General features: G+C 37.7%; 1 protein-coding gene across 2 annotated transcripts in view; it reads left to right on the top strand.

Annotated features, from left to right (window-relative positions):
• LOC127514150 (vang-like protein 1) overlaps window positions 1–27377 on the top strand; it is a 63584-nt gene that overhangs the window by 22591 nt on the left and 13616 nt on the right. For both annotated transcript variants that reach the window (XM_051896650.1, XM_051896660.1), the window contains exons 3-6: window positions 6812–6941; window positions 12038–12469; window positions 14650–14825; window positions 25137–25270. In XM_051896650.1, the coding sequence (XP_051752610.1) occupies window positions 6812–6941; window positions 12038–12469; window positions 14650–14825; window positions 25137–25270 (872 nt within the window). The remainder of the gene's footprint in view (window positions 1–6811; window positions 6942–12037; window positions 12470–14649; window positions 14826–25136; window positions 25271–27377) is intronic.

Here is a 27377-nt window from a genome sequence, read left to right on the forward strand (position 1 = left end):
AAATCCTATTGAACAAGCATTTCACCAGCTGAAGAGGAGACTAAAGGCAGAACATTGAAAATGGCTGCATTAAAGGCCTGGAAAAGCATTTCAAAGTGTGAAACCAAGAGTCTGGTGATGTCTATGGGTCACAGACTCGCTCCTGTGATTGCTTGCAAGGGATTTACAATTAAATATTAGCTTACATTTACTTTAAAGGATTAGTTCACTTTTAAATAAACTTTTGCTGATAATTTACTCACCCCCATGTCATCAAAGATGTCCATGTCTTTCTTTCTTCAGTCGAAAAGAAATGAAGGTTTTTGATGAAAACATTCCAGGATTTTTCTCCATATAATGGACTTCAATGGACACCAAACAGTTCAAGGTCCAAATGACAGTTTCAGTGCAGCTTCAAAGGGCTTTAAACGATACCAGACGAAGAATAAGGGTCTTATCTAGCGAAATGATCGGTCATTTTCTGAAAAAAATGTCAATGTATATGCTTTATATAAACAAATGTACGCCTTCTAAGTGCTTCCGCCAAAACCGCATTTCCGTATTATCCAAAAAGTTTACGCTGTATGTCCTACGCCTTCCCAATTCTACTTACGGAACGAACGTAGCGGCAGTTACATTTTTCCCGTAAGTTGAATAGGGTAGGTGTAGGACATACGGCGTAAACTTTTTGGAGAATACGGAAATGCGGTTTCGTCAAAAACCTTAATTTCTTTTCGACTGAAGAAAGAAAGACATGAACATCTTGGATGACATGGGGGTGAGTAAATTATCAGGAAAAGTTTATTTAAAAGTGGACTAATCCTTTAAGTTAAACCTTCCCAATACTTATGCTCACATTAGGCAGAGGGATTAAACTCTAAAAGTGCTGTTCTTCTTAGTTGGTAAAACATTTTGTGTTGAAACAGTCAATAATAAAATGTGACATTCTGTACTTCTGCCTCATATTAATCTTTCAATCATATTTATAGATGTCTTGACACCACAGATAACATTTTGTCTTTACTGTTCCAATACTTACGGAGGGCAGTGTGTGTGTGTGTGTGTGTGTGTGTATATGTATATATATATATATATATATATATATATATAATATATCTCTCTCATGCTAATTGGGTGTCACGGAACGGAGGAATTAAAGACGGCAGGCAGAGGTGAAGATCCAAATGCAGGGAGAATTTAATGAAAATAAACAATTATAACATAAATCAGGAACAAAATAACACTGAGAAAAAAACAAAAACAAAGAAAACATGGGAACCACAGACACCTGCATGACATCAAATAACGACTGACAGAGAACCAGAGAATACAAGGGCTATTTATACAGAGGGGTTAATGAGCTAAACAAGGTAAACTGACACAGCTGGAGCAGACTAATGAAAAAGGAAAAAACTACAAAAATACAGCCTGGCCACAGGACACAGCAAAGAACACAGAAACTAGGCACAGAGAAACGTCAACATAAAAGTCCCACAGAGCGCAAGACACAGAAACAGATCTGACATTGGGTAGACCATTTTAATGTGTTCCTCTCAAACAGACCTTAAAAATGGTTTAGACTTCAGGGGCTGTATTCACAAAACATTTTATCTTACCACTAAGAGTTCTCCTAAATAGCAGTAAAAGTTCTTAGCTAAGATTTTTCTCTTAACCTATTCACAAAGCTGCTGAGAGCAACTTTTACTAAGGAATAGACATAAGTCTTAAAGGAACACTCCACTTTTTTTGAAAATAGGCTCATTTTCCAACTCCCCTAGAGTTAAACAGTTGAGGTTTACCGTTTTCGGATCCATTCAGCCGATCTCCGGGTCTGGCGGTATGTCTCCATGGTTGCAAGGCACGCTCCCTGTGCAAGCAGGGGTCACAGGCACTGCGTAATATCATTGCGCCTGCTGCAGCCATGGTACGGCAGCAAAGTTCCATGATTATTACGCCGGAATGAGAGTATAGTTCCTAGCAATATCAGCCTAGAAAATCACAACTTTTCATTTTCCGTCGGTCTTAGTACACGATGTAACTACAGAAGAGTCAAGTTTTAAATAGGAAAAATATTGAAACTCTTTGGTCATTTTTTTACGAGATGCTAATGGTCTAATCAGAGTCAATGAACTATGCTAAGCTATGCTAAAAGTGGTACCGCCAGACCCGGAGATCGGCTGAATGGATTCGAAAACGGTAAAACTCAACTGTTTACCTCTAGGGGAGTTGGAAAATGAGCCTATTTTTTGGAAAATAGGCTCATGACCTCGTTGCTATGGATGATGCTCAACTACTTATGCCTAAGTGATTGCCTGATGGGGGAGGAGTCTCTGTCACTGATCATAGAAGTATTGTAGAATGAGGTATCATGTTGCCATATTCAAATAAAGGTTTAAAATACAAATGTTGCATATTCAAATAAAGATTTTTTTAATAAAAATGTTGCCATATTCAAATAAAGGTTTTAAAATGTAGGCTAAGTGTCACTAATTAAACTAGTATATGTTCAGCTAATTGTCAGCATCTTACATGTCTACGTCTCGAGAGATTGCAGAGTTCAAGCGACAAATGATGTTTTATAAACAAAGCTTGGGAGGAGCGTGTTCAAACGGTCTGTCTAATCAGCTCAAGTGGAGGTATACACAGACGACTCACCTATAGTTACCTTGACAGTTTTCTGCATCCCTCCACCACCCCATTCCTAACTCTTGGCTGGGGATACGGGGGAGAACTCTAGGTTTGAGCTAAATTCCAAGCTTGGAGTCCTCGATCCCCTTGGACAGCACACCAAATACGCTTATTTTTTTACTCTATTCGATCATTTGTAAGTGTGAACTCATGAAAACAATTGCCACAGGTAATCGGACATTGTTTATTTATTTATTTATTAAAGATTTATTTTTGGTGCCTTATCGTAGATTCAAATCTATAAATCAAAATATGTATTGCATTTATGAAGGAAAAAGTTCAGCACCCAAGGCTCTATCGCTATTGCCTCATGTTGTATAGTGTCTTTAGGTGGATTAGGATTGTTTGTGATTTGGTCTTAGTGACTTAGGAGTCCTCTTGACTACTCCTAATGTTTCACAGATTTAGGAGCTAGTTTTAGCGCTAAAAAGCTTTGTGAAATACTCTGAGCAAAAATTTAGGAGTCCTAAATTTAGGACTGACACGCCCATTATTTTTAAGAGTTTCTCCTAAATCGGCAAGTTAGGAACTACTTTTAGTCTTAAGATGCTTTGTGAATACGGCCCCAGGGGATTTCCAAATGATCTGACACTGTCACATGTATGTTCTGTTTTCATTCAGGTTTCATTGTGTTGCATTTCCTGTTAATCTTCTAATCTGTTAATTAGTTTAATTCTCTTCTGTTCACTCCCTGTTTGTTTCTATGGTTACTAAGTGACTAGATTCCTCAGTTCAGGTGTGTCTAGTTAGTTTTTCCGTTTGTCTGCTGTGTACATAAGCCCTCAGTTTATAGGTGTGTTTCAAACGGGATGTATCGCCCCCTGAAGGGCACTTCAGAGTGCTCCAGCTTAGCTCCAACTTGTCTCAACATACCTGCCTGGACGTTTTTAGTATGCCTAATTAGACCTTGATTAGCTGGTTCAAGTGTGTTTAATTGGGGTTGGAGCTAAACTCTGCTGGACAGTGGCCCTCTAGCACCAAGTTTGGTGACCCCTGTTGTTTGGCGTCACACAATGGGTACAGGAGGCTCGGAGTTCGATTTTACCTATAAATGTATGTATAGTATTTTTCTATACTACTGTAATATTTATACGAATTAGATTTGGTACATTATTATGGTCAAAACGACATTGTACTTCAACAAAAATACTTTACAGTTACCTTTATCAGTCCATTCAAATGTTTCAAATACATAGACACAATATACATTATATTTAACATTGAAGGCCTTGGTGCGATAAACCAAAAATAAATAAATAAATAAACTACGTTAAACTAAAGGCATAGCTTGCACAATCTACTCATCGTTCAGAGTGTTTTTTGGGGGGTCAACCAGCGTACGAAATGTGCGACGAAGGCGCCTCCTTGATTGTCTCATTAAGATGACGCAAAAGTGCATTCCAAAAAAAGAGTGTTTTTTTTTTTTTTTGGCCCCTTCATCCCTTCGAAGCTCTCCCTCTGGAAGGATAAACCCTTTGAAGGGATTAAGGCATAGGGGGATGAGCCCTTCCGAATGGAATGCAGGGTGAGTTAGTTCTTTGTCCTGTGTTGTCTTAATGTAGCGTGTGTTCATGATAGTTTGATTCTCCTGCATTTGATTCTCCTATTATCTCCAGAGTTTAGAATAAAGTCTTTCTATCAGTATTTCCTCGTCTGTGGTGACTAGAACACACCAGAACCCTGACAGACAGATAACAGTTTGTGGAAAATTTATTTTATCCAGTGTTCCACATTTACATTTGAACACTTAAAGCATTTCAAAGAGTGAGTAGGGGTTTCACCATGTTTCAGAGAGTGAGTGGGATGTTTCGCCCTGAAAGACGAAACTGTTGTAACTCATTCATACAATGTCCGATCTGCCCCAAACTTCACATGTGTGGTAAGAGTCCTGGCCTAAAGACATCTATATGCCAATATTCAGTTAGTCATAGCTCCACCAGCTGTCAACAGGAAATGGCATGTAATTCACTCCCAGAAACACATTTCAATATGTTACGAAGTACCAAACATACTAGAACGCGTTAAATCATGCAACACTTGGCTAAGTGCTAATGTAGGCAATTAACCACGAAACAGGAAGTTGTTGTAACTCAGGCATACAATGTCTGATCTGCTCCCAGCTTCACATGTTTGATAATAGTCCTGGCCTGAAGACATCTACATGGCAATATTCAGTTACAGTCAAGGTGCCACCTGTTGGCAGCAGGAAGTGTGGCACTTTGAAATGACTTTGCCATAATTCTCCTGTATTTACTCGCTTACACTGTTTTCCTAAGGCCAACGGGTGGCAGTGAGCCCGGTTGCGATAGCCCTTTCATCACTGCTTGCAGCTTTAATTAATACTTTAGTTCATCAAGGACACATTAGGCTTAAACTGATCAAAAGTGACCGTAAAGACATTTATAATTTTACAAAAGATTCTATTTCAAAAAATAAATGCTTTTTTTTTTTTTTTACTTTCTATTCATTTAAAGAATCCTGACAAATAAATATATCACAATTTCCACAAAAATATGAACATTTATAATAATTAGAAATGTTTCTTGAGTAGAATATCAGCATATTGAATTATTTCTGAAGAATCATGTGACACTGAAGACTGGAGTAATGATGCTGAAAATTCAGCTTTGATCACAGGAATACATTACAGTTTACTATATATTCACATAGAAAACAGATAATTTACATTGTAATAACATTTCACTCTTCTCCTAGCAAGGTGTAACACCATTCTTGCTGCAGGGTCAGCCTATGGCCAGCGGTTTTTACTTTGCTTGGCAGTGGCATCTGGTAAAATAGATTGAAATGGTTATAAATAAATAAACAGTAAATGACTAATAAATGCTTAATTAACAAACTGAAATTACATGCATAAACAATTATTTTTTTTTTTATTTATTTATTTTTTTTTTTTTTTTTGCATTTTTCTCATATTGTACAATACAAACATAAACTGTCTGAAATATTTTTATAAAATGGCCCAAATTGCATAAAAATCTATTCCAAATGATACTAAAATAAAGTACTTTATGTATATAAATCATCAGTTGAATATAAAAGCACAAAAACTGCAAATCTAGGACATCTATCTATCATGGAAAACACTCTGCAGTGGTCGCACCACATGAAATTAGGTGGCACCACGTGATATTTTCAAATTCAGTCAAAATTTACAGGCAAAGAATTGGCCACCTAAACAAAACAAGCTAGCTTCCCACAAAAGGTCACTATGACATTTGTAATAAAAGTACATATTTGCAGAAATAACTTAATAATCATTGTTTTTTTGTTTTTTATTTGAGGTCATACCACATGATATCCAAATGTGGTAATTACATACCAGCCGTTAAAAAGGTTATTTTTTTCCAAATTTAAGACAGTTACAAACCTGCTTGCTGCTTCCATGGGTCCTTCTCAAATTGGTATTTGATGCAACTTCCTGTCTTTGAATGGGACTTTCACGTTGAAATCCAAAGTGGTTGTTTTTTTGATGGTCGCACCACATTATATTTTATAAAATAGACATCATCGGATAAAGTTTGTTTGTATATTATGATGAAAAAATATAAATACAAACGTTTTGCAGTTTTGTACAGGATTATAAAACGCGTTGGAAATCATGCCAAGCAGTGCAGAAAATGAATTTTAATAAATTTAGAGTAATTTCAAAGACATTTCCAAAACAGAAGTTATGGCCGGACGGTCACACCACATGATATTTTGACACTTTAAATAACAGAAAATTACAAGTAACTAATGTTTTTTTGAAAAGTTAAAGTTAGTACATGCACGGGAGAGGTACTACGTATATTTGGTATCTTTTTATGCATTTAAACCAAATTTTAATTTTTTTTTTTTTTTTTTTTTTTTTTTTTTTTTTTTGATATTACTATTGGTGACGAGATTTTGATACTGTAAAAAGCAAAAATAACTATATTGTGATAGGTATCATTACTGTGAAAAAAATACTCATATGGTGATATAAGATTGAAAAAATAAGAAGTGCAATGTCTAACAGAATTTAAATTTTTGGGTGAACTATTCCTTTTAAAAAAGACAAAGTAATCTCCTTGACATACTTCTTTCTACCAGAAAGACCTATACGACCTATACCTAACTTCACTGTTGTGTCCATGTTTTTTAGAGAGCATAGCCGGGACTGCCACAAATCCCGAAGTAAGGGGAGCAGTCGCTCTGAGAAGTCTGTCACTATCAACGCTCCGCCAGCAGAGCCACTGTTAGGAGACCAGTCAGTGAGAGGAGAAGAGGTTCAGGTGAGAGAGCTGTACTATGTGGTGTAAAGGTTTTCAGAATGACATTGACTAAGCCCATAGTGCTGACTTATTTCAAGTTAGGGCAGTCACAATATCAGATTTTCATTAAACAATTATTATGGCCAAATATCACAATATCTATAGAAATTTTGGGGAAAAAACACATAATATCATCAGTCAAACTCTTCTTTAACTTTGTTTTGTATTTTCTAATTTTTAGCCAATTAATCACTCAAAATATGAGTGTAGGGAGATAGAGAGGGTTTTAAATAAAGGGTGGTGATCATAAATCAAATGTTTAAGGTAGTATATCATACCATTAGTTTATTTGGGAGAGAAAACAATGTTTACAATCTGTATAAAAAAGTAAATTCCTTACAGGATAATTTTTTGTCATGACATCTCTAAAAATAAGTGGAAATTCAGCAACACGCTCCATGACTGAACTGCATTTAAACCAAGATCTTTACTGTCATTCATTGGCCTGTTTTTTCTTTCAGGGTAACCGTAATTAAAATTTTGAACTCATTCACATAACTCTTCCAGTATATTATGCATTATGTCAGCTGCATAGTTCTCAGAGGTTTCGAAGAATGCAATGAATAAGGCAATTTTGTCAAGCATTGAATCAAAACTCAGTGGATGTACACAAAAGTTTTATTTAACTAAATCACAAACACAAAACTAATCTAAACAAACACATACACACAAATCATGCATACATGGGAAATGGAAAAGTGAAAATGACTGAATGAAACCAAAGGGAAGCAGGGAATAGAATGAACAGTTACAAGTAGGGCTGAACGATTTTGGAAGACAATCTAATTGTGATTTTTTTTTTTTTTTAACCAATATTGCGATGTAAATGCAATTATTATTTTTTTTAAGCTCTTTATCCTCTGTATTATTCAACAAAGACAAGTAGTAAATTATTGTATATTATGACCAACACAGTATTAAATAGATTAAACATAAATTTCTTTAAAATTCTTTCCTATAGGCCAGGCCTATATTATGATGAAATTAGGTGAAGCATGACTTGATATGAATGACATTACCTACTTCAATTACAGTAGTATTAGTGACTGATTTGTTGAACTTCCAGCCTTGTAAACATGTAATAATTATCATGACAACATAAAGCACTGACAAAAAAGCCTGGTATGAACATTAAATTTTCGCTAAATTTTTATAGTTGGTCAGTTAAATAAAACAGGCAGTGTGCCAAAGTTGTAGGCTAGGGGATAGTTGTGTGCAGCTGCAAAGTAAATTAATTTATGAGATAAACTAATATTTCACGTGTAGATAAATTTATGTCTACACAAAATTAAGCCCTTACTCCTCACCAGTACGATTTGTGTCAAGCCATTCACTAGTCTGATTATTTGATGAGAAAGAGATGAAATTTAGAATAAATGAGTTAAGAATCCGTACAGCTGTAGAGCGAGGGACTTTTATTCTGTTGAGCGGAACCGATGAACAACTGATGACGACATGGTTTGATGTCTGGTTGACCAATCAGCGGAAAGAGGCGTTTCATTCCCACCCACATGTTGAGATCGAATATTCAAGCTGATTATTCGTTTCCAACCCCAGAACGAAAAAACGAAAAATCAAGCCAATTTTTTGTTTTTCCGTTTTCTTTTTAAAAATGGAAAACGAAAAAAAGTACAGTTTTCTCATTTTTCTGATTTCAATATTAAATCAAAAAACGAATGAACGGAAGATACCCTGATTAAGCAACAAGCTGATTATTCGTTTCCAACCCCAGAACGAAAAAACGAAAAATCAATGCTAATCATATTAATTACTGCTATGTGTCTGACGTTGTAAAAAGCGATAACATTGTGCATCATTTTCCTCAGTAAGTTGACCAAGTGGATCTCTTCTGAGCTTATGCGAGTTAGTGGAGGCGGGGCTAGTTATCATACTCATAGATCCGTGTATATTAAATGAGGCAAGGGTGTAGAGTTTCATTCAATCTATTTTAAGGCATTAAGGCTTTTTTTTTTTTTTTTTTTTTTTTTTTCCACAGGAAAAAACATTAAAATATGTAATTTTGGTGATCAAAGATGAGTTTTAAAGGATAAAATTATTGACTACAGGGGGACTTTAATATTTAGAAGTGTTATAACTCAGGTAAGTGTGTGTGCAGTATTGTTTTGTTAATTTTACATATTATTTTCTAAGCATCACAATAACAAAGCATTCATGGTTTCTTAAAGCATTCATTTTGTTACTTAAAGCAGACAAAGACCACTTATAAATATTATTACTACATTACAGCTTTTTAGATGTTTATAAGAAGACTTTGTTTTTGTCATCATAAGCAGTAAAATTCCACTTATAAGATGTAGAATGATACTATGCAGATCTTCAGTAAACAATATCAAGATGAGACTTGGTAAATTAAAATATTAAACAATGGGATATATAATCCATTATAGCTTAAGTGGATACAATTATGTTCATTTTGTGTTATAAATCTTCATTCTTAATAGTTATAACTACAAATAGGTAATTAGTATTACTGCTGTTACGATTATTCATAAGATGATACATTATATATATATATTTTTTAATAAGGCATTATGTGTGCATTATAAGAATACCCTTATGATGCATTATAAATTCAGGGTTCATCTGGTGTTATAATGCATCATACTCTTAAAAGTTATAACTACAAATAGCTAAGTATTATAATGTATTATAACTACTGTTATGATTATTTATCAGTTGATACAACATGTTATAATGTTGTTTATAATGCATTATGAATGCTTTATAATGCATTAAAAATACACCTATAATATATACCATAAATTCTTCAAACAGTGGTACAAGAGAATGTGGTGCTGGTCCTTCAAGAGTCACTCTCAATCTGTCGGTCTATAAAGCCTATAAAATGCAGTATTCATGTGTTTTACAACACTTCAGCTTGGGATTCTTATTAAGGTAGGGGTCATTTTTTAGGATTCTTTACCTAACCTTTACCTACCTACCTTTACCTAAGTCTCTGAGATCCTGAAACCTTGAACTTCTGGAGACTCCAGGTAGGTTGCAGTTCCTCAAAATAATGGCGCTAGAGACTAAAGGGTTCCTAATGGTTTCACACGTAATTATTCACCTTAATTCTTAATTATTTTGCAGATAACGTGTCTTTTCTTCTCCACCTGTTTTTGTCTGACCCTGCTGACCCAATGAGCATTTCACTGTCCAATGGTCATGCCTTACCTTTGCAATTTCTAGTATTACATCCTTCTCATGAGCATTTAATAATTTTTGACTGTTCAGTCTGAGTTAAATCTCTTTGGCTCATTTTGCCTGTAAAAGAAAACCTGCCTAATAATTATGCACACCTGAATATAAGGTGTTTTTAAATTCCAGCCTTCATGAACAATTATATATCATTTATAAATGATTAAATACAAAATTAATTGTAGTTATTAAGATTGTCGTTTGGAATTGGTAAAAAAATATGATCAGAAAATCAACTTGCATAATAATTATGCATGCACTTTAGGAACCTTGACATTAAACGTGTGTATAATAATGTGTACAGCTTAATTGATCATAACAGCAATGTTCACAGCAGAATTTTTCATGTGGACAATGAGTTTAATTCGATTTACCTGTAATACCTAAATGTGTGATTTTAAATATACAGTCAAACCAAAAATTATTCAGACTGAGACACTAGATATAATTTTTTATATTTTTTTACTAGTAGGTGCAGGACACTATAATTCTTCATACAGTGGACTACCAGTAAAATTGATAAAAATTTGGGACCAACAATTATTCAGACACTTTGACCTGACCATGTTTTGCTTAAGTGTTATCTGACATAATTAAGATTATTTTTTTCTGACACAGTTTAACTGAGATCTTGTCATATTTTATTACCATTTTTTTTTTTTTTTTTTTTTTTTTTTTTTAACCATTGTGATGATTCAAACATTAAATAAAGCTAAACGACAGAGAACAATAATTGCGAAGTAGCCCTCAGTTGTCATGTTTGTTTCTGCAGTATCGCAGAGAAATTACATTGTGGAGAATGAGAAAGCCGCTCACTGAATGAACCCCACATATTTGAGAGTAAAGTGTAAGCCAATTAAATACTGCATGGTACAACAATGCATCTTATAATGGTGATTAAGCAGCATGTTACATCATTATACAGGTAATACATCAGGTTTAGGGAACTTGTGTGTATCTGGGGTAGATTTTTATTTAAAGATTTAAACTTTTTGCTTTTTGCTACATAAGGAGCACATTAAAATTGTCACGTCTAGTTTTAGTTTTGTTTCAGGTTCATGTTTAATGTCTTTTTTTGCAGTAGTCATAGTCATGTTTCATTGCTTTGTTTCCATGTTTGCCATGTGCTCCCTTTGGCCATGTGTTTCCCTTGTTTGTGTCTTGTGATCTTTAACTATGAAAATGCATCCTATTATTAATTATTTTGACTAAATTATGGTGATCTAAACAAACAGTGAGATAAACAATAAATAAATTTGTGTGGAAATGATTTAAATGATTTATAAAATGATTTATGTTTTCAAAAATTACGACTGCCTCTTCAGATGTGGTATCATTGCCACCACACATTTTTGCCCATAATAAAATTAGTTTACTTTTTTTACCAAGTAGAAAACAGTGTCAGTGAAGAGCCTGCTTGAGATTAAATATGAGACATGTGATGTGTGATTAAAATAATAAAAAATTCAAGGTTTATGTCTTGTGAATGGATTATCTTTGAAATTTTCAGTAAAGCTGTTTTTATTTATGTTTTTTATTTGCCTGTTTTTTCCAAAAATGTAATTTCACTACCATCATTTCCATGATATGCAAGTGTGTGTATTTACTTTCTTAAAGTCTGGTAATATGATCCCATATAACATTTCTCTCACTCTTTTATCAGTTGTGTCTCTATGGTTACCCCCTCTGCATGCAAATGATGCTGAAATATTCATTAGACTAGAGTCTAATCTCTCTCTCTCTCTCTCTCTCTCTCTCTCTCTCTCTCTCTCTCTCTCTCTCTCTCTCTCTCTCTCTCATATATCCCTCTCTCTCTCTCATATCCCTCTTCTTTCCAGGATGATAACTGGGGTGAGACTACTACAGCTGTCACTGGCACCTCAGAACACTCTCTATCCCAGGAAGACATTGTTCGCATCAGCAAAGACCTCGACGACAGCGTGGGCTTAGACTGCAAACGTTATCTAAGTGTCACTCTCTCTGTCATCCTGGGACTGGTGGTCTTTCTGACTCCACTTGCCTTCATTATCCTGCCTCACCTCTTCTGGTCTGATAGACTGAGAGCCTGTGGAACAGCCTGTGAAGGTCTCTTTATATCCGTGGCATTTAAACTGCTGATTTTGTTGTTGGCACTGTGGGCTTTATTCTTCAGGCCACGCAAGGCTAGCTTGCCAAGAATCTTCATCTTTCGAGCCCTACTGGCCACATTGGTGCTACTGATTGTGCTTTCCTATTGGTTGTTCTATGGAGTACGCATCCTGGACTCACAGGTGAGAGGTTAAAAGATCTGTTGGGTCGCATTGCTTTCTCACAATATCCAAACTGCTCCAGAGTCCGTTTCATTCAAAGATAACCTCATGCAGCCTATCTCAGATTGATTGTTTTGGTGCAGATCAGAGCGCAATTGCCATGTTCATATTTGCCCAGACGAACCAAAATAAGGTTTCTAAAGAAACGCTCCGAACAAACCAGGTGTAAAAAATGCCCTTAGCTTTTATTGTGCTTTCAATCCTACATATACCCCTGCTGCACATATTGCCTTTATGGATGTCTAATTTTATTAGCAGCCCCCTACAGCTATAAAGCTCTCCCTTAGCATTTCCAGCAAAAACATAAGACCACTTATACAACAGTTAATTCCACTTTTCTGAAAATTTTACATACCTGCTCAGGATGACGTATCAGTTGTTAAAAATAAACCACAAACCAACCAATGACATTAAAATTAAACCAATATATTGTGGTTAGGTTATCCTAAGAGGTACAGATGAATGACAAATTAAAGAAAAATCCAGAGGATCCACTGTCTGTGTTATTTTGTGTTGGCATTTTCCTGGCATAGGGTTTATAGTTTGTCCCCTTAGCAATGGTTCCCAAACTGGGGGGTGCAGAATTATAAAAAGGACGAAGGGGCAAGGCTAAAGCCTGGAACACACCAAGCCGCTAGACGGCCGACTAAGTTTTCTCAGTGTGTTCCACACCGTCGGCTGAAATTGGTCCTCATCAGCTTTTTTTCGGCCGATTCAACATGATGAATCAGCATCGGAGCTCGTCGGTCAGTCGGGCCATCTGATCATTCTGATTGGCTGTTTAGCTACTGCCACCTGCTGGTACAGAAAGGCATTTCTTCTTACGCAGGCGCAAAACGGACGTGCTACTTGGGTGTCGAGCGTTGGTTTGGTGTGTCAGGGCAACTTTGGACCCAGACGCTGTTGACGTGAGCCAACCCAGCAGTCTGCTTTCATCGCCACTAGTTCGTCGGCGTTGGCTTGGTGTGTTCCGGGCTTAAGGCATACTGTACAGTCAGCAGATTATGCAAAAGAAACCTCTTCAGGGTTATACAGGATCCAAGTGCTAAATTATCCCACTTATTATGCAACTACTTGCCACATAAGTAAATAATTAAAAAAACAAAATATTAATTTGACGTTTTATTACTTAAAGTTGACTGGCAATACCGGCTTGAGCTGTGTTATCAGTTGTAGCAATTGTTGTTTTGGAATAACAGACTGCTAGAAAAGCAGCCGATGAATCTATTTCAAACATCACAATTACCAAAACAATGTGTCTATGCCAGAAGTGTGCTGTGTGATGTGACAAAAGACAATAGAACTCATTAAAATCAGTGATACTGTCTACACTGGATGTGGCGCGATGTGAAAAAACAAATCCCAACAGTATGATGCCCTGTTATATTTTTGACGTACTCCAAGCGCTTGTTCTACCTCTTACACAAAAGACAAATGGATTTGCAATATTCGCTTTGTTGCGTCCACTGTAGACAGCCTTAAGCTGTTGTGCGTGCGGTGCAACACGACAACATTGGATCCTGTGTAGGCACTGTATTTTAAAGACAAGAAAATATAATAAGGAATATCTTGCCCCATATTCACCAGTACAACAGAGGGTAAAGAAGAGAGAACACTGTGTATTGTGTGCCGCAAGGTATTGGCTTCTGAAAGCATGAAGCCGAACAACTAAAACAACGTGTCTATACCAGATGTGTGCTGTGAATGGAGAATGGAGTTGCAACGTTTGCTTTGTCGTGTCCAATGTAGACATGGTTTTTTTGAAGACAAGACAATATGACGAGTCATATCTTGCCCGTGGATTCACCAGTACAATGGTGAGTAATGAAGAGAGTCCACTGTGTGTTGCGTCCCTTCTAACAGTATGAAGCCGAACAAGTTAAGACGCCACTTCACATCACAAGCAAAAAGAGAAGCCCATTGAAGTTAAGAAGTTGTGGTACTATATTAATTACAATGTTTCAAATAAATCCTAGGATTTTGCAAGCAATATCATGTCTGAGAGTATCTTTATGTGGGTGCATGGAGGTGGGGGGCTTGAAAATATTTTTCTCTACAAAATGGGGGCCCGGCAGAAAAAGTTTGGAAACCACTGCTCTACTGTATGTAACATGCACTGACAGTCTCTCTGTCTGTCCCAGGATGAGGACTACCAGGGGATTGTGCAGTATGCTGTTTCACTAGTGGATGCTCTGCTCTTTATCCACTACCTGGCCATCGTGCTGCTGGAGCTCAGACAGTTACAGCCTTTCTTCTCTCTGTGTGTCACACGCTCCACGGATGGAGAGACGAAACACTATAACTTGGGTCAACTCAGGTTAGAACATTGTCAACAAACTGCTAGATTTATGTAGTTAATTAATTTTTAATACCATTCTAATATTATTTGGGTTTTAGAATATTTTTTGCACTTATATTCTCCTTTGTAATTTGTATATATGTAAGTATATATTGTATACGTGTAATATCTCTATCCATATATATATATATATATATATATATATTGCAATCTGCTGTATTTACATGAGATTATGACTGCATTATCTGTATCATAACAACAACCTGGGTTTATGAGCGAATCGGGCTTTAATCGACAAGCAACGCTTCCACTGAGTTTTAGACTGCAGTCACCACTTTTCTCTTTCTTATATGGTCTCCATTGAGTGCCAGAATATTTTAGGGCAAGAATGGAGAGAAATTTCATTTCCTATTCTTTTCCCTTCCGTTCACTTCAACTACAATATATCTGTATCAAATCTGCCAGCCATACAGATCCTTTTAGATTTACACATCTCTGCCTTTTCCCTGTAATGTTGTTAAAGTTAAGCACTTCCTGGTGTCTCTGCTCAGTTCCACTTTGTCACCACTGGAAGAGCTCAGACATCTGTGTCTCTTGTTAGGCATCTGGCATGGATGCTGTCCTCCATAGACCCAATGGCCTTTTAGTTTTCATACTGATATCCTGCAAATACTGCAACACTAGTCCCAGATTAGCAACAGAAGGAGATATCCTACAACACTTGTCAAGTGCCAGTGGCACAAAAACCTGTTTTTGAAAGAGGAGGAGGACACCTCTGCTTTTTATTTTGTCTCCTTCTGAGTGTCTGTTGTGTGATAAGGTCTCTGCTCATCCTCAGTGTGGACAGTAATAGAGTTTCTGTAGCATGTATGGAAATAGAAAGCACATGGTGTGCTTACTACAATCAGGTTAGCAGGGCTTAACAAATCACACAAGCTTCTGGGTGAGTCATCTGACACCAGTATAACTGTTGCCATGTTAAGCTACCCAAACACACTCATATACACACATTCACTTTGAAAAGTGTTTGGGTAACTCTTAGCAGCTGGTGTAGTCTGTTATCCTGATTTGAAGCCATGTGTGTAATTTTTTTTCTGTCTAGGTGACAGGAACAACACAATATTACTATGTTTACTCTCTGGCATAAACAAAGCACACATGATTTCCAATGAAGCAGCATTACATCAGTGTAATGTCTATAATAGATTGATTTGAGACCACTGCAGAAAACTAAACCACTTGTATCACTGAATAGGGTTTTCTATAAAACAACAGCAATGCAAAAACTGGGAAATAGTGGTCAACAATTTTTAATGTTTTTTTTACACAACAGAGCCCATTCAATAAAATACAGATAAACTACTCCAGAAAGGAAAACCATATCTACTTGTATATACTCAATTTACGTTATTAACAGTGATGAAATTTTGCAACTTTAAAAGCTCAACATTGCAAAATTGCTATTCTGAATATTCAGTTTTATGGCGGGGCCCCCTTTCTAACTGCCACAGTGGTGAGAGTTTTGCTACGTTTCGAATGGATCTTGGTGGACTAGCACAAACAAATGTCTATTGCCATCAGATAGACACCTTTTAGAGGGCAAGAAGACGATCCCGTAGCTAGCCTGGAAAAGAGAGAACTTCTTATTAGTTCACATGTGGTTTCACCCATCTTGAAACTCATAAGGTTTAGGCTGGGACTGCCATAAAAAAATACTTTAAGATTTCTGGATGCAGCAGCAGTGGCTTCAGAAAAGAGACATCGGTGTACAATACGCAAGGGGACATGTCCTCCACACTATTAATAAAGCATAAATTTGTCCCCTGCACTTTCGTCTGCTGTGACAAGGCCAACACATGAATCCTTTATGGAGAGTGTAAGCGCTTCATAATGTTCAGATCACCTCGTTTTGGATAAGAATAAAACGACTTGTCTCTTTGAATTTAAATCTAGATTTATTCACATGAACACACTTGCCCGTGTAATAGGCCAGTAAGAGCTGTGCGTGTAAACCTCAGTCCTCTGGCCTCGAGGCACTCTAGTGTGAAGGCACCATAACGGCTGTGGTCTTTAGAGTCCTTGTTAGTGCGCCCTCCTGTCACGGCGAAGAATACGGTTCGATTCGAACCTTATTCTTTGGTGTGAGAGGTGGGCGCACTAACAAGGATGCTAAAGACCACAGCCATTATCTGAACGTTGAACGCTTACACTCTCCATAAAGGATTCGTAGAAGTAATAGAGTAATATGACATCCCAGGACGTCATCCAGCTTAGAGCCTTGCACTGGCCTCAAAACTAGGTCCTTGCCCAGCCCTGGCCCTGGCCCGAGACGCTCAGGCCCAAGCCCAGCCCATGTCTGACAGCTTGTCAGAATTCTTGTTTTTTTTTGTTTTTGTTTTTTTTTTTCCCATAACACAGCCTTTGTTCAGATTTTTTTTAAATGGAAAAGTAGTTGTAATCCTTTTTCGTTTCTTTATTAAGCTAAATTTAGAGAAAGGTTCATCTTTGTTTGTTAAATTTAAGTTTCTGTTTCTTAAAGTGATAACCGCAGGGGCCAACAGTGGTCATTCCAACCAGCAGTCAGCAATCAGTAATCAACATGTCTACCCAATCAGCATAAGTGGAGGATATCATAAATACGCAGTCGACTCACCTATGTTCCTCGACAGATTTTCAGCATCCCTCCACCACCCCGTCTCCTCACACTCGCCTGGTTATCTTCCTAACCAGAATACGGAGGGAGTACTCGGGGTTCGGGCCAAATACCGAGCTCGGAGCCCTCTCCTCGGACAGCACGCCAAATACACATACTGTACCATTTACTTATCTGACTTATTTGTAAGTGTAAATTCGTGAAGTGAAGAAAGAAAAGTGAGACGAGAGTAGTTAGATGGCTTGCCTGACACTGCTCGGTTTTAACCCATTTTCAGGTTTAATCTGATCTTTGTCTGATGCTTTGTTCCTGTCCTGAGTTTTGGTTGAGATTAACATTTCAATGTTTAAAGTGTATTTGATCGGCATTGAAATTTTGATGAAAGTCGACAGCACACATGGGTGGAGACAGTGGAACTAACAGTGATTTGTAGTTGATGACCACAAGATCATGCAGGTATTTATCTCTGCAGAACACTAGTGGGTGTTTCCCAATCAGTGGGGCATATTCAAACCGCAATGGGCATTTTTAACCACTTTTTTTTTATTTGCTCTAATCCACTGGGGGCTTTGTTTAAGGGGGGATCTTCATGATTTTAGGAAGTCTGTTGAAAAATGGTTGAAAATCAGGCTTGTTCGACTTCATGCAGCACTGCACAGACTGATCCACATCATAAAGCAGTGCATGCTGGTTAGAAATTTTGTCCAACTTGAGACAGCGCCGACGCCATGTGACTGTGACGTATGGCATCAAAGTATCGCAAGAGCGATTTGAGAGCAGCCGGCTAATTCATTATGCGCAGCATCTCAAGAGCGACTTCACAAACTCTGACGACGACCTAGCTCTGTCACGATTGGCCGGATTCACCGCATGACAACGATCACGTGTGTTTTGTGTTCATTCTCACACCTTCAATTCCACTAATGCTCACAAATATGTATTTTTATAACAGTTAAAGCTCTTCTCATGTAGTCGCAATGTTATATTGTGTCATGTTTATCAAAATAAAACTGACAAAAAAAAATAGACCCCACTACATTGGTATTTAAATAGTATAGGCTTAATTTGAACTTTATTCTTGTACAAACAGACGCTGTAAGCAGTACATAAAGTATTAAATGAAAATGTCTTTGAAACATTAGTGTATTAGTCAAATATTGCATTTATTTCCCTTCAGCAGTGGTAAATTATGCAAACGCAGCACGAGCGTCACTGCGGGAAGCAGAAAGTGTTCGACATCATGTCTTTTCAGCTCCTCCCTGACAGCAAGCGGCTACTCTCGCCGATCGGTTGCATCCAGCCGCAGACGATGTTGAACACACCTAGCTATTGTAGTATGAAATTGACCTCTGACATTGATTATACATTGGGTTGTTGTCGACAGCATAATTCACCTGACCTGGGACTTGATGCTATCCTGTGCCTTAACTCCTGCTCCCTGATTACTGCTTAATCAGGTAATCATTCATATTTCTGAATCTGTATTAAATTTGAGGAATGTAACTGATTTCCATTCAGTTTAGCCTGTTTTCACTGAAACACAATCACAAAAAAATCATCTTGTGTTTATTGAGAAAGTGACTGGCATGGCTATTTTGTGAAATTTTAAGAGATGAAGGTCTACATAAGGTGGATCTGCAGCTTTAAAGGAATAGTTCAGCCCAAACTTAAAATTCTGTCATTTATTCACCCTCAAGTTGTTCCAAATCTAGATGAGTTTCTTTCTTCTGTTGAACACAAAAGAAGATATTTTAAAGAATATGTTGGTAACCAGACACAATTTTCATTTCGGGGTGAACTATCCGTTTAAAGAAATTTTAATTGAAAAAAAACTAAGCTCTTTTATTCTTCAAGATAAACTTGTTACTTGAATGCTACATAGTATCTTGGAAAATGAACTGAGATATAGTTTATAGTAATGGCCATAGCTCAGGGGTGTTAATTTCTCTACATGTTTAGCTCCTACACAACTGCCTGGAAGCCTTCTTTTGAAAGTGAAGCATTAATAGATTTTAGAAAAAAGTATTACATAAACAGAGTTTAAGGATTTTATAATCATTGTGTGTGTGTGTGTGTGTGTGTGTGTATATATATATATATATATATATATACACACACACACACACACACACACACACACACACACACACACAGTATCTCACAGAAGTGAGTACACCCCTCACATTTCTGAAAATATTTTATAATATATATTTTGTGGCCAGCGGTTTAGACATTAATGGCTGTGTATTGAGTTGTTTTGAGGGGACAGCAAATTTACACTGTTATACAAGCTGTACACTCACTACTTTACATTGTAGCAAAGTGTAATTTCTTCAGTGTTGTCACATGAAAAGATATAATAAAATATTTACAAAAATGTGAGGGGTGTACTCACTTCTGTGAGATACTGTATATGTATAATTATACTCAGCATACCATTGGCTCATTTTTGTATCACTCGAAGGTGATTGGGCTCTAAGGCGAGACCCCATTTCTCAGAATGTTCTGACATAACGTCTCCGTTCCCTTCTTCATTTGTAACCGAGACATTATGTTGATTCTAAATCACTCTATGCCTGCCATCTCTTTCATTCCTGCCAAACATTACAGTATGGCTTGGTTAACAGATTCTTTCTTTTTTTTTTTTATATAGTTTTACAATTACAAAACAGTGGTACAGGTGTCTCATGGCAGCATATACAATCATCCATCAACTGGTAGTTCAAGGACCGAGTGAAGGGTAATAGCACCAAAATAAACAAGAATCAAGAAATAAAGACATTCAACATACAGTACATTCTCAAGGAAGTTCCAGAGAGGGGACCAAATAAGCCAGAAAACATTAGACTTCTGGCGTAAGTCAAAAGTAAATTTCTCTAAAGGTAGGAAAGTAGCAATTTGATTCAACTACATATTAACGGAAGGGACATGAGGAAGTGGACTACAACAAAAGAATACATTTTCTTGCCAAATAGGTACAAAGATCTAACACACATTTTAGACCATAGTCAAGGTGTAATTTAGCTTTACAATTCAAGAGATAGCTACTCTGGGATAAGGCAAAATATTTACCAATGATCTTCTGAACAATTTTATGTATCTCTTTTCAGTACACCTTGCTCATGTCAAAGTTCCAGAATATATGCATCACAGTACCAATATTAGACTTGCACTTGAAACACAATTGGGAAACATTAGGAAAAATCTTATGGAGATGAACCGGTGTTAAAGTCCTGTAAATGAACTTAAAGTTTTGCTCATGGCTTGATATTGAAGCAAAGAAGAAGACGTCGGAGCAGACGGATAGCCAGTCCTTATCGCTGAGATTAAAAAATTGTGGTAGTTGCAAAAATTTGTAGAAATCATTATTGGCTAAATTAAATTCCTGTTTTAACAACTGAAATGATTTTAGACTGCCCTTGTCAAATAACTGGTCCGGGCCCAAATTTCCCTTCAGTCTCCATGATCGAAGACCAGTGTTCTTAATGGCAGGGGGTAGGTCAGGGTTGAACAAAATAGAATATTTTGAAGATAAGATATGTGGAATAGTCAGATACTTCAAAACATCTTTCCATGCCAGGAGAGTGTTTGATACCATAAAAATATTGGACACTAAATCAATTCTATGTACTCTGTAAATAAATGGTAAGGCACATAAAAACTTCTGAAACACCTCGAAGATTCAATCTCTATCCACCATGAATCCATTCTATTAAGAAACCAATTTATCATATTTTTAATCTGGGCGGACCAAAAATATAACTGGAAATTAGGGAGTGAGACCGGTCCTAGTTCCCTTGGTTTCAGTAAAATAGAAAATTTGAGTCTAGGTTTTTTTTTATTTTTTATTCCAGATTAGTTTTGATATGATGGAATTTAACCTTTTAACCATTTAAGACCTAGTTTGCGTGTTTCTTTTTTAGAACCAATATAAACTGAAACCAAATAGCACAATAATTCTTTTTGCATACAAAATTAGAGACTTTACACGTTCAGATCAAGCCTCCAACATGCTCCTGTTGCGTTGTTTTCACCCTCCAATGAGTCTGAGTAATATGCGTTTACAACAAAAACATGCTTTGCCAGCATGGTGTCCTCTGAACACAGGATGTGCACGTCCTTGCTTTCCACAGAGGCCTGGGCCACGCCGTTGAATAACGGGGCTCGTTGAGCGAATTGGAGTACATAACCTCGTTTTATTATGTTCAGCACCCAAGTTGACACTCCGGGGATGGCCTGCCAGGCCTCGGCCCACGTGGCAAAGGGCTAGATAGGTTCTGGCACTAAGTCACTGTGAGGGACTGTGGTGCACATGGGGTGGAAGAGGAAATTTGCTCTCTTTTTGAGAATGTTTGTTTTTTTATTACTTTCGCTATAACAGCGGTGCACTGCCAGGGTGTTTGAACAGGCTCTGTGCAGGCAACAAACACATTTTTCTTGAGCACCCGGAACTGATCGGGGTGACAGGAAAATATAGCGAGGCATTTTGGAAGGTGGTCCGGCCGCAGCGGGACTTAACCTTCTCCTCTTCCTTTCTCGGGCATCATGCCGACTTCTGAGGCACAGGGTCCAGCACTATCTTGGGCTGGGGTCCCTGTCGCTTCAGGGGGTGGCACTTAGCAGAGCGCGAGCGCTGCCGGTGCTCAGGTTGTGGCACGGGCTGAGTGGTTGGCGGTGTAGCCTTGGGTGGCTACTGAGCTGGTGCAGGTTTGGGGCGGCTTGAAGCAGCAGAGCTGGAGCGCTTTGGCAGGAAGTGTTGCATAGCCTGGGATGACTTCTGTGCGGCTGTGAAGCGCTCAGCAAAACCATCAACAGCGGGACCAAAGAGACCAGTGGGGGAGACGGGGGAGTCGAGGAGGACGGCTTTGTCCGCGTCCTTGATCTCGGTCAGCGTTAACCACAGGCTGGCCATCGAACGCCCAATAGCCTGAGCCGTGGTCTTGGTGGCGCGCAGGCCCAGGTCCATGGTGCTGCGCAGCTCTTTGAAGGTGGCTGAGTCATGACCAGCCTCATCCAGGGCCCACAGGAGCTTAGCCTGGTACACCTGGAGTACCGCCATGGTGTGGAGTGCAGAAGCTGCCTGGCTGGCTGATGAGTACGCCTGTCCAGCAAGGGCCAACGTAGTGCAGCAGGGCTTGGATGGGTGGGCGACCTTCGTTTTCCATCCAGTGGCGGAGGCTGGGCACAGGTGTGCAGCCACAGCTTCATCCAAATGAGGCAGCTTCTCATAACCTTTCTGCTCAGCACCGTCAGCGAAAGTGAGAGCGTGAGAGGCAGGAGGATGTAGGCGGGCTGAGTATGGGAGCGCCACAACTTCGTGAGCTCATCGTGGACCTCAGGGAAGAAGGGTGCTGCCCGCTGAGGGGGCGCGTGACGGCGTCCAGGCAGGAACCACTCGTCTAAGCGGCTGCGTGTCGGTTCGTGAGGCGCAGACCACTATTTCTGTACTATTTCTTTACAACAAAACGCTTTGTAGGTATATCATCTCTAGTCACACACCAATCATCATCAGTTAGCATGTGTCCCACCCCAACATACACCAGAGATAAAACTTTGCAGGTCCTATGGCTGAGAGAGAGACTACTCGGATGAAAACCTCTTAAGTGCTCAATTATAGTAACGCAGCTTTTTTTTTTTTTTGGTCAGTAACGGTAACGGCGTTGTAACGGGAGAAAAAGTAATTAATTTGATTACTCGTTACTGAAAAAGTAACGCTGTTAGTAACGCCGTTTATTTATAACGCTGTTATTCACATCACTGACTGTAATTTATATTTTCTAAAAAGAAATTTTTAAAAAGTGTTCTATCAAATGATACCTACCTACCTACCTCTCCTTGCTATAGTTTTGAAATTATGAATCTTTAATTTTATGTTCAGAAAAAAAATGCCTTCAGGTCTTAAAGGGTTAAAGAAAACAGCAGTCAAATAACTGCAAACTTTGAAATAAAAAAAAATAATAATATGGGAAGGATGTTCATCCTTATGTTAATCTTGCAAAGAAATGAAATGGGGAGATTTGACCAGTCGGGCAAGTCTTGATTAAACTGTCAGGTTAAACACTTTGTTCTGCAGAGGGAAAAAATTGAACTGCAGTGGTAGGCAATGATTTCTCTCATATTAAAAACAATATTATCAAGCATTATTTTATTTCAATCAACAGAAAAACTAAAATTTAGAAAAATAACTGCAACAGTTTCTGAATAGTGTAATATTTTAGTGTACATAAAGCAATATTCAGAAACGGGTACAACAAATAAAACGGAAAAAAACCGAGCATGAAACTCGTAAATAAATTGATTTATATACAATTTAATAATATATTGTTGGGTGTTCTTCAAGAAAAGGCATAATAACTTGTCAGTTATAATAGGAAAAAAAAATTCTTAGCATGTAGCTGTGATCACAATCCTTAAATTGACATTGAAGACCAGAATTAAATTGCAAGAATGTACGCAAAAATTTTATTTAACTAAATCATGAACACATAACTAATCTAAACCAACACATACACACAACCATGCATACGTGGATAAAATGGAAAGTGAAAGTGAATGAAACCGGAACATAAACAGGGAATGAAGCTATGGAAAAGAGTCATTTAACCATTTGAAAGAATCATCAGTTTCTCACTACAAAGCTCCTTTGTTAACAAAGGGATTCAAAACTGTAACTAACTAAACATTGATTTAGTATAGATACTTGCATTTGCCTTAGCTGTTGAAGAACATCCGGATATACAGTCTCAGGAGAAAGTCTCAATGGTTCGGTCCGATGGTGCTGAAGTTGCAATCGATTTCTTCTGCTTTGAATAAGGAAACTATTATAGACTTGCAGTGTTAGTTTGACTCTGTTATGGTCGAGGAAGGTACACATGGCTTGGTGTGTTGAGCTGCTAGCGCATCTGCCAGGTGAGGTCTCACAAGAACAGCAATCAGGAGAAGCAGCAAGAGCTGGAGGGAATTTTGTGTTGGCTTTTAAGTTCCACAGAGGATACACCCCTTGAATTTTAGCTTAACCAATGAGAAAGGTGCAGTTTCCAAGTGGGAAATGTTTGGAAGCTGACTCATTTGCATGAACACAGATCTGGTAGTTTGTGTGCTTATAAGCTCTGATTAATATAACAAGCATACAATGCATTCTATTAGAAGGTGATGTCCACCCAAAGTGTGAGTCATTAAATGAGGATTATTTCGATAGGAGACACTGCATAGATGGGGCTATATTAAATATTAGTTCTATCATCAGGCATGTATAACAATATACAATATAAAAAGACAATATAGAGGAAGTAATAATACACAAAATGTACTGGGGAAATGCATGTTCATTCATTAAGCAGATTTGTCAGTGAATCAGTGGAATTCCATATCTATGGGACTGCATGGGTTTCTTTTCTAAGCAGGCACTATCCCTCAAGTGTCTTTGAAGTGTGTGAGGAGAGCAAAGGGTGATAATTCTCAGTGGGGAAACAAGACATCACTCTACATGGGTGAGGGGTTGTGAAGATTAACTGCAACAATTTGTGTTTGGTCGGTTCAGTCGTTACATTATATAGTCGATTCAATTCACCTTTATTTATGTAGTGCTTTATACAATACAGATTGTTTTAAAGCAGCTTTACAGTGATAAACAGATAAATAATGATCACTCATCTTCTGGTCTTTTTCATGTGTAGCATCCAGAAGGCAGCTGTGGTTATATTAGAGAACTACTACAAAGACTTCACTGTCCATAACCCTGCAATGCTAACAGCTTCCAAGTCCCGCGCCACCAGACACCTGGCAGGCCTCAAAGTCTACAATGTGGATGGTGAGTTCACAACCACTCTATATACAAGAATCATTTCCATTTGCAGAAAATGTGTTTATCCTTTCAAATACTTTTCCAGTTCAGTGATTTTAACACAGAGAAGTTGTTGACTTTGACATGCCTATACTATTGATGATAATGGATGGAAGGGTAGGTTTAAATGATCCTCTCCATGCCCTCCTCCTCTGCTTCTTATTTCTTTTAATTCCCGGTCTCGTCCCTACATTTTATTGTTTATGTTACAGGTAAGGTCTAAAACTGAAAATAAAACTACTACTTCACACTGACTAACAATAAAATGGATAAAAAAAACTAATAGAAACACTCCACAAACACTTTAAAACAAACATACTATGCTGCGTGCAACAGGCTGCTGCTCCACCAGCGCCATCTTGATCTGTCATATATTTAATTGAAATTTCTCCTAATTAAAATTACACCCTTTCATCCGGATTCCTATACCACTTCCTATAATGAGTCTCGCACCAGCCGGGTATATGATCTCATAATCACAAACTCGTCAGTCTTGGTCATTAGACAGAGGCGATTGACTAATATTCTAGAGGTCATACCCACTTTGCTCATTCTAGAAAACATTATTTAATCCCCATAGATCTGAACACACTGAATTAAGGTAAGACTATTTTTAACCAGAGGCCATGACCATTACCATAGAAGTCAAACCATATATGGAAATTGGGCTGGATGATTAATCTCAATTTAATCTCAATTAAACCGCACACGATTTGGCAAAGGCTGCGATTATTTTATGTGCAGTTTGTCAGAGCTGTACGGCTCTGTGATCAGTAGTAAATGCTTCTCCATCTGAAAGCGCTCTAGCGCAGAAACTGCAAATATGCCCTACCGCTGAAGTAGATAACGTGCCATTCCAGGAAATCGATATATCCCAATCATACTATCGCTGTAGCTGAATAAACAGAAGATTGAAATGCCTTGATTGATTAAACATGACTAATAAACACACAACTGCCTTATTCTGTGTAAGAAGCCACATCATCTCACAGAAGGATGCTCAACTGTCGTTATGAAGTGAGTTTGGAGTAAAAATATGCTATTAAATGTTATCTTTTGTTAGACAAGATGTTAATAAATGCTTTTCATGTCTGGAAAGGTGTTGCTTTTTCAAATGCACATTATAAACAACTCAAACTCGTAGTGCTTTCAGATGGATTAGCATTTGGAGCCATACTTCATTGACAAGCTGCGCAAAAACTGGGTGCTTCCTTATATGGTCTCCAAGGAAGCACCTATATGGAGCCTGGATGTCATCAAGTGGAAAAGACTAAATTAATTTTTTGAGGTATCAAACTAAAATTTGGAACACAACATGTTTTGTAAAATACACTGTGTTCCAAATTATTATGCAAGTGACACATCAAAAGGATTTCAGTGCAATAAACATTCAGGTTTTAGTTTTTCAAAGAAAGTGTTTGTTTGTTTTATTTCTCCATATCTTTTTAGATAACTGGTATCAATCTCAGACAGGTTTGTTAAATAGTTTGCCAGGTCTAATTTGGTAAATGGAAACTTAAAGAGGCTGTTCCACATTCAGTGGTGGATAAAGTACTTGAGTAAAACTATAGATATTTTACCAGAATGGCTGTTCTCCACTAATGAAGCATCTTAGTCAACAAACTAATTACTTTATAGTGATATTAAAACATGTACTATAGTGTACTGTATAACATACCGCTTTGTTGTCTTTGTTTGAAATCCGTTTTTGAAGTGTCCAGCTCTGTGCAGCGCAGCCTCACGTCGCGTGTCAAAACAAACTCTACGAGGCATCAGTAAGAGTTTTTATTTCGCCTCTAGAGGCCGCTCTTGTACTGTATAATGACAGCGCACTCTTCTCAGCCGCTCCAGAAACGGAAATGAAATCAACCGCGGTTGTGCGAGCACTTGTTTGCACATGCCTGCTTGCAGTCTATGTTCTTCCGACTTTATTTTGTAGCAAGTAACGAAAATGCTTTGGGGAAATGTATTGGAGTAAAAGTATACATTTTATTTGTGAATTGTAGTGGAGTAAAAGTTGACCGAAATATAAAAACTCAAGTAAAGTAGGCTACAGGTTCTTCCAAAAAATATT

The sequence above is a fragment of the Ctenopharyngodon idella genome, chromosome 1 (genome assembly GCF_019924925.1).
Source record: "Ctenopharyngodon idella isolate HZGC_01 chromosome 1, HZGC01, whole genome shotgun sequence".
Classification (NCBI taxonomy): Eukaryota; Metazoa; Chordata; class Actinopteri; order Cypriniformes; family Xenocyprididae; genus Ctenopharyngodon; species Ctenopharyngodon idella.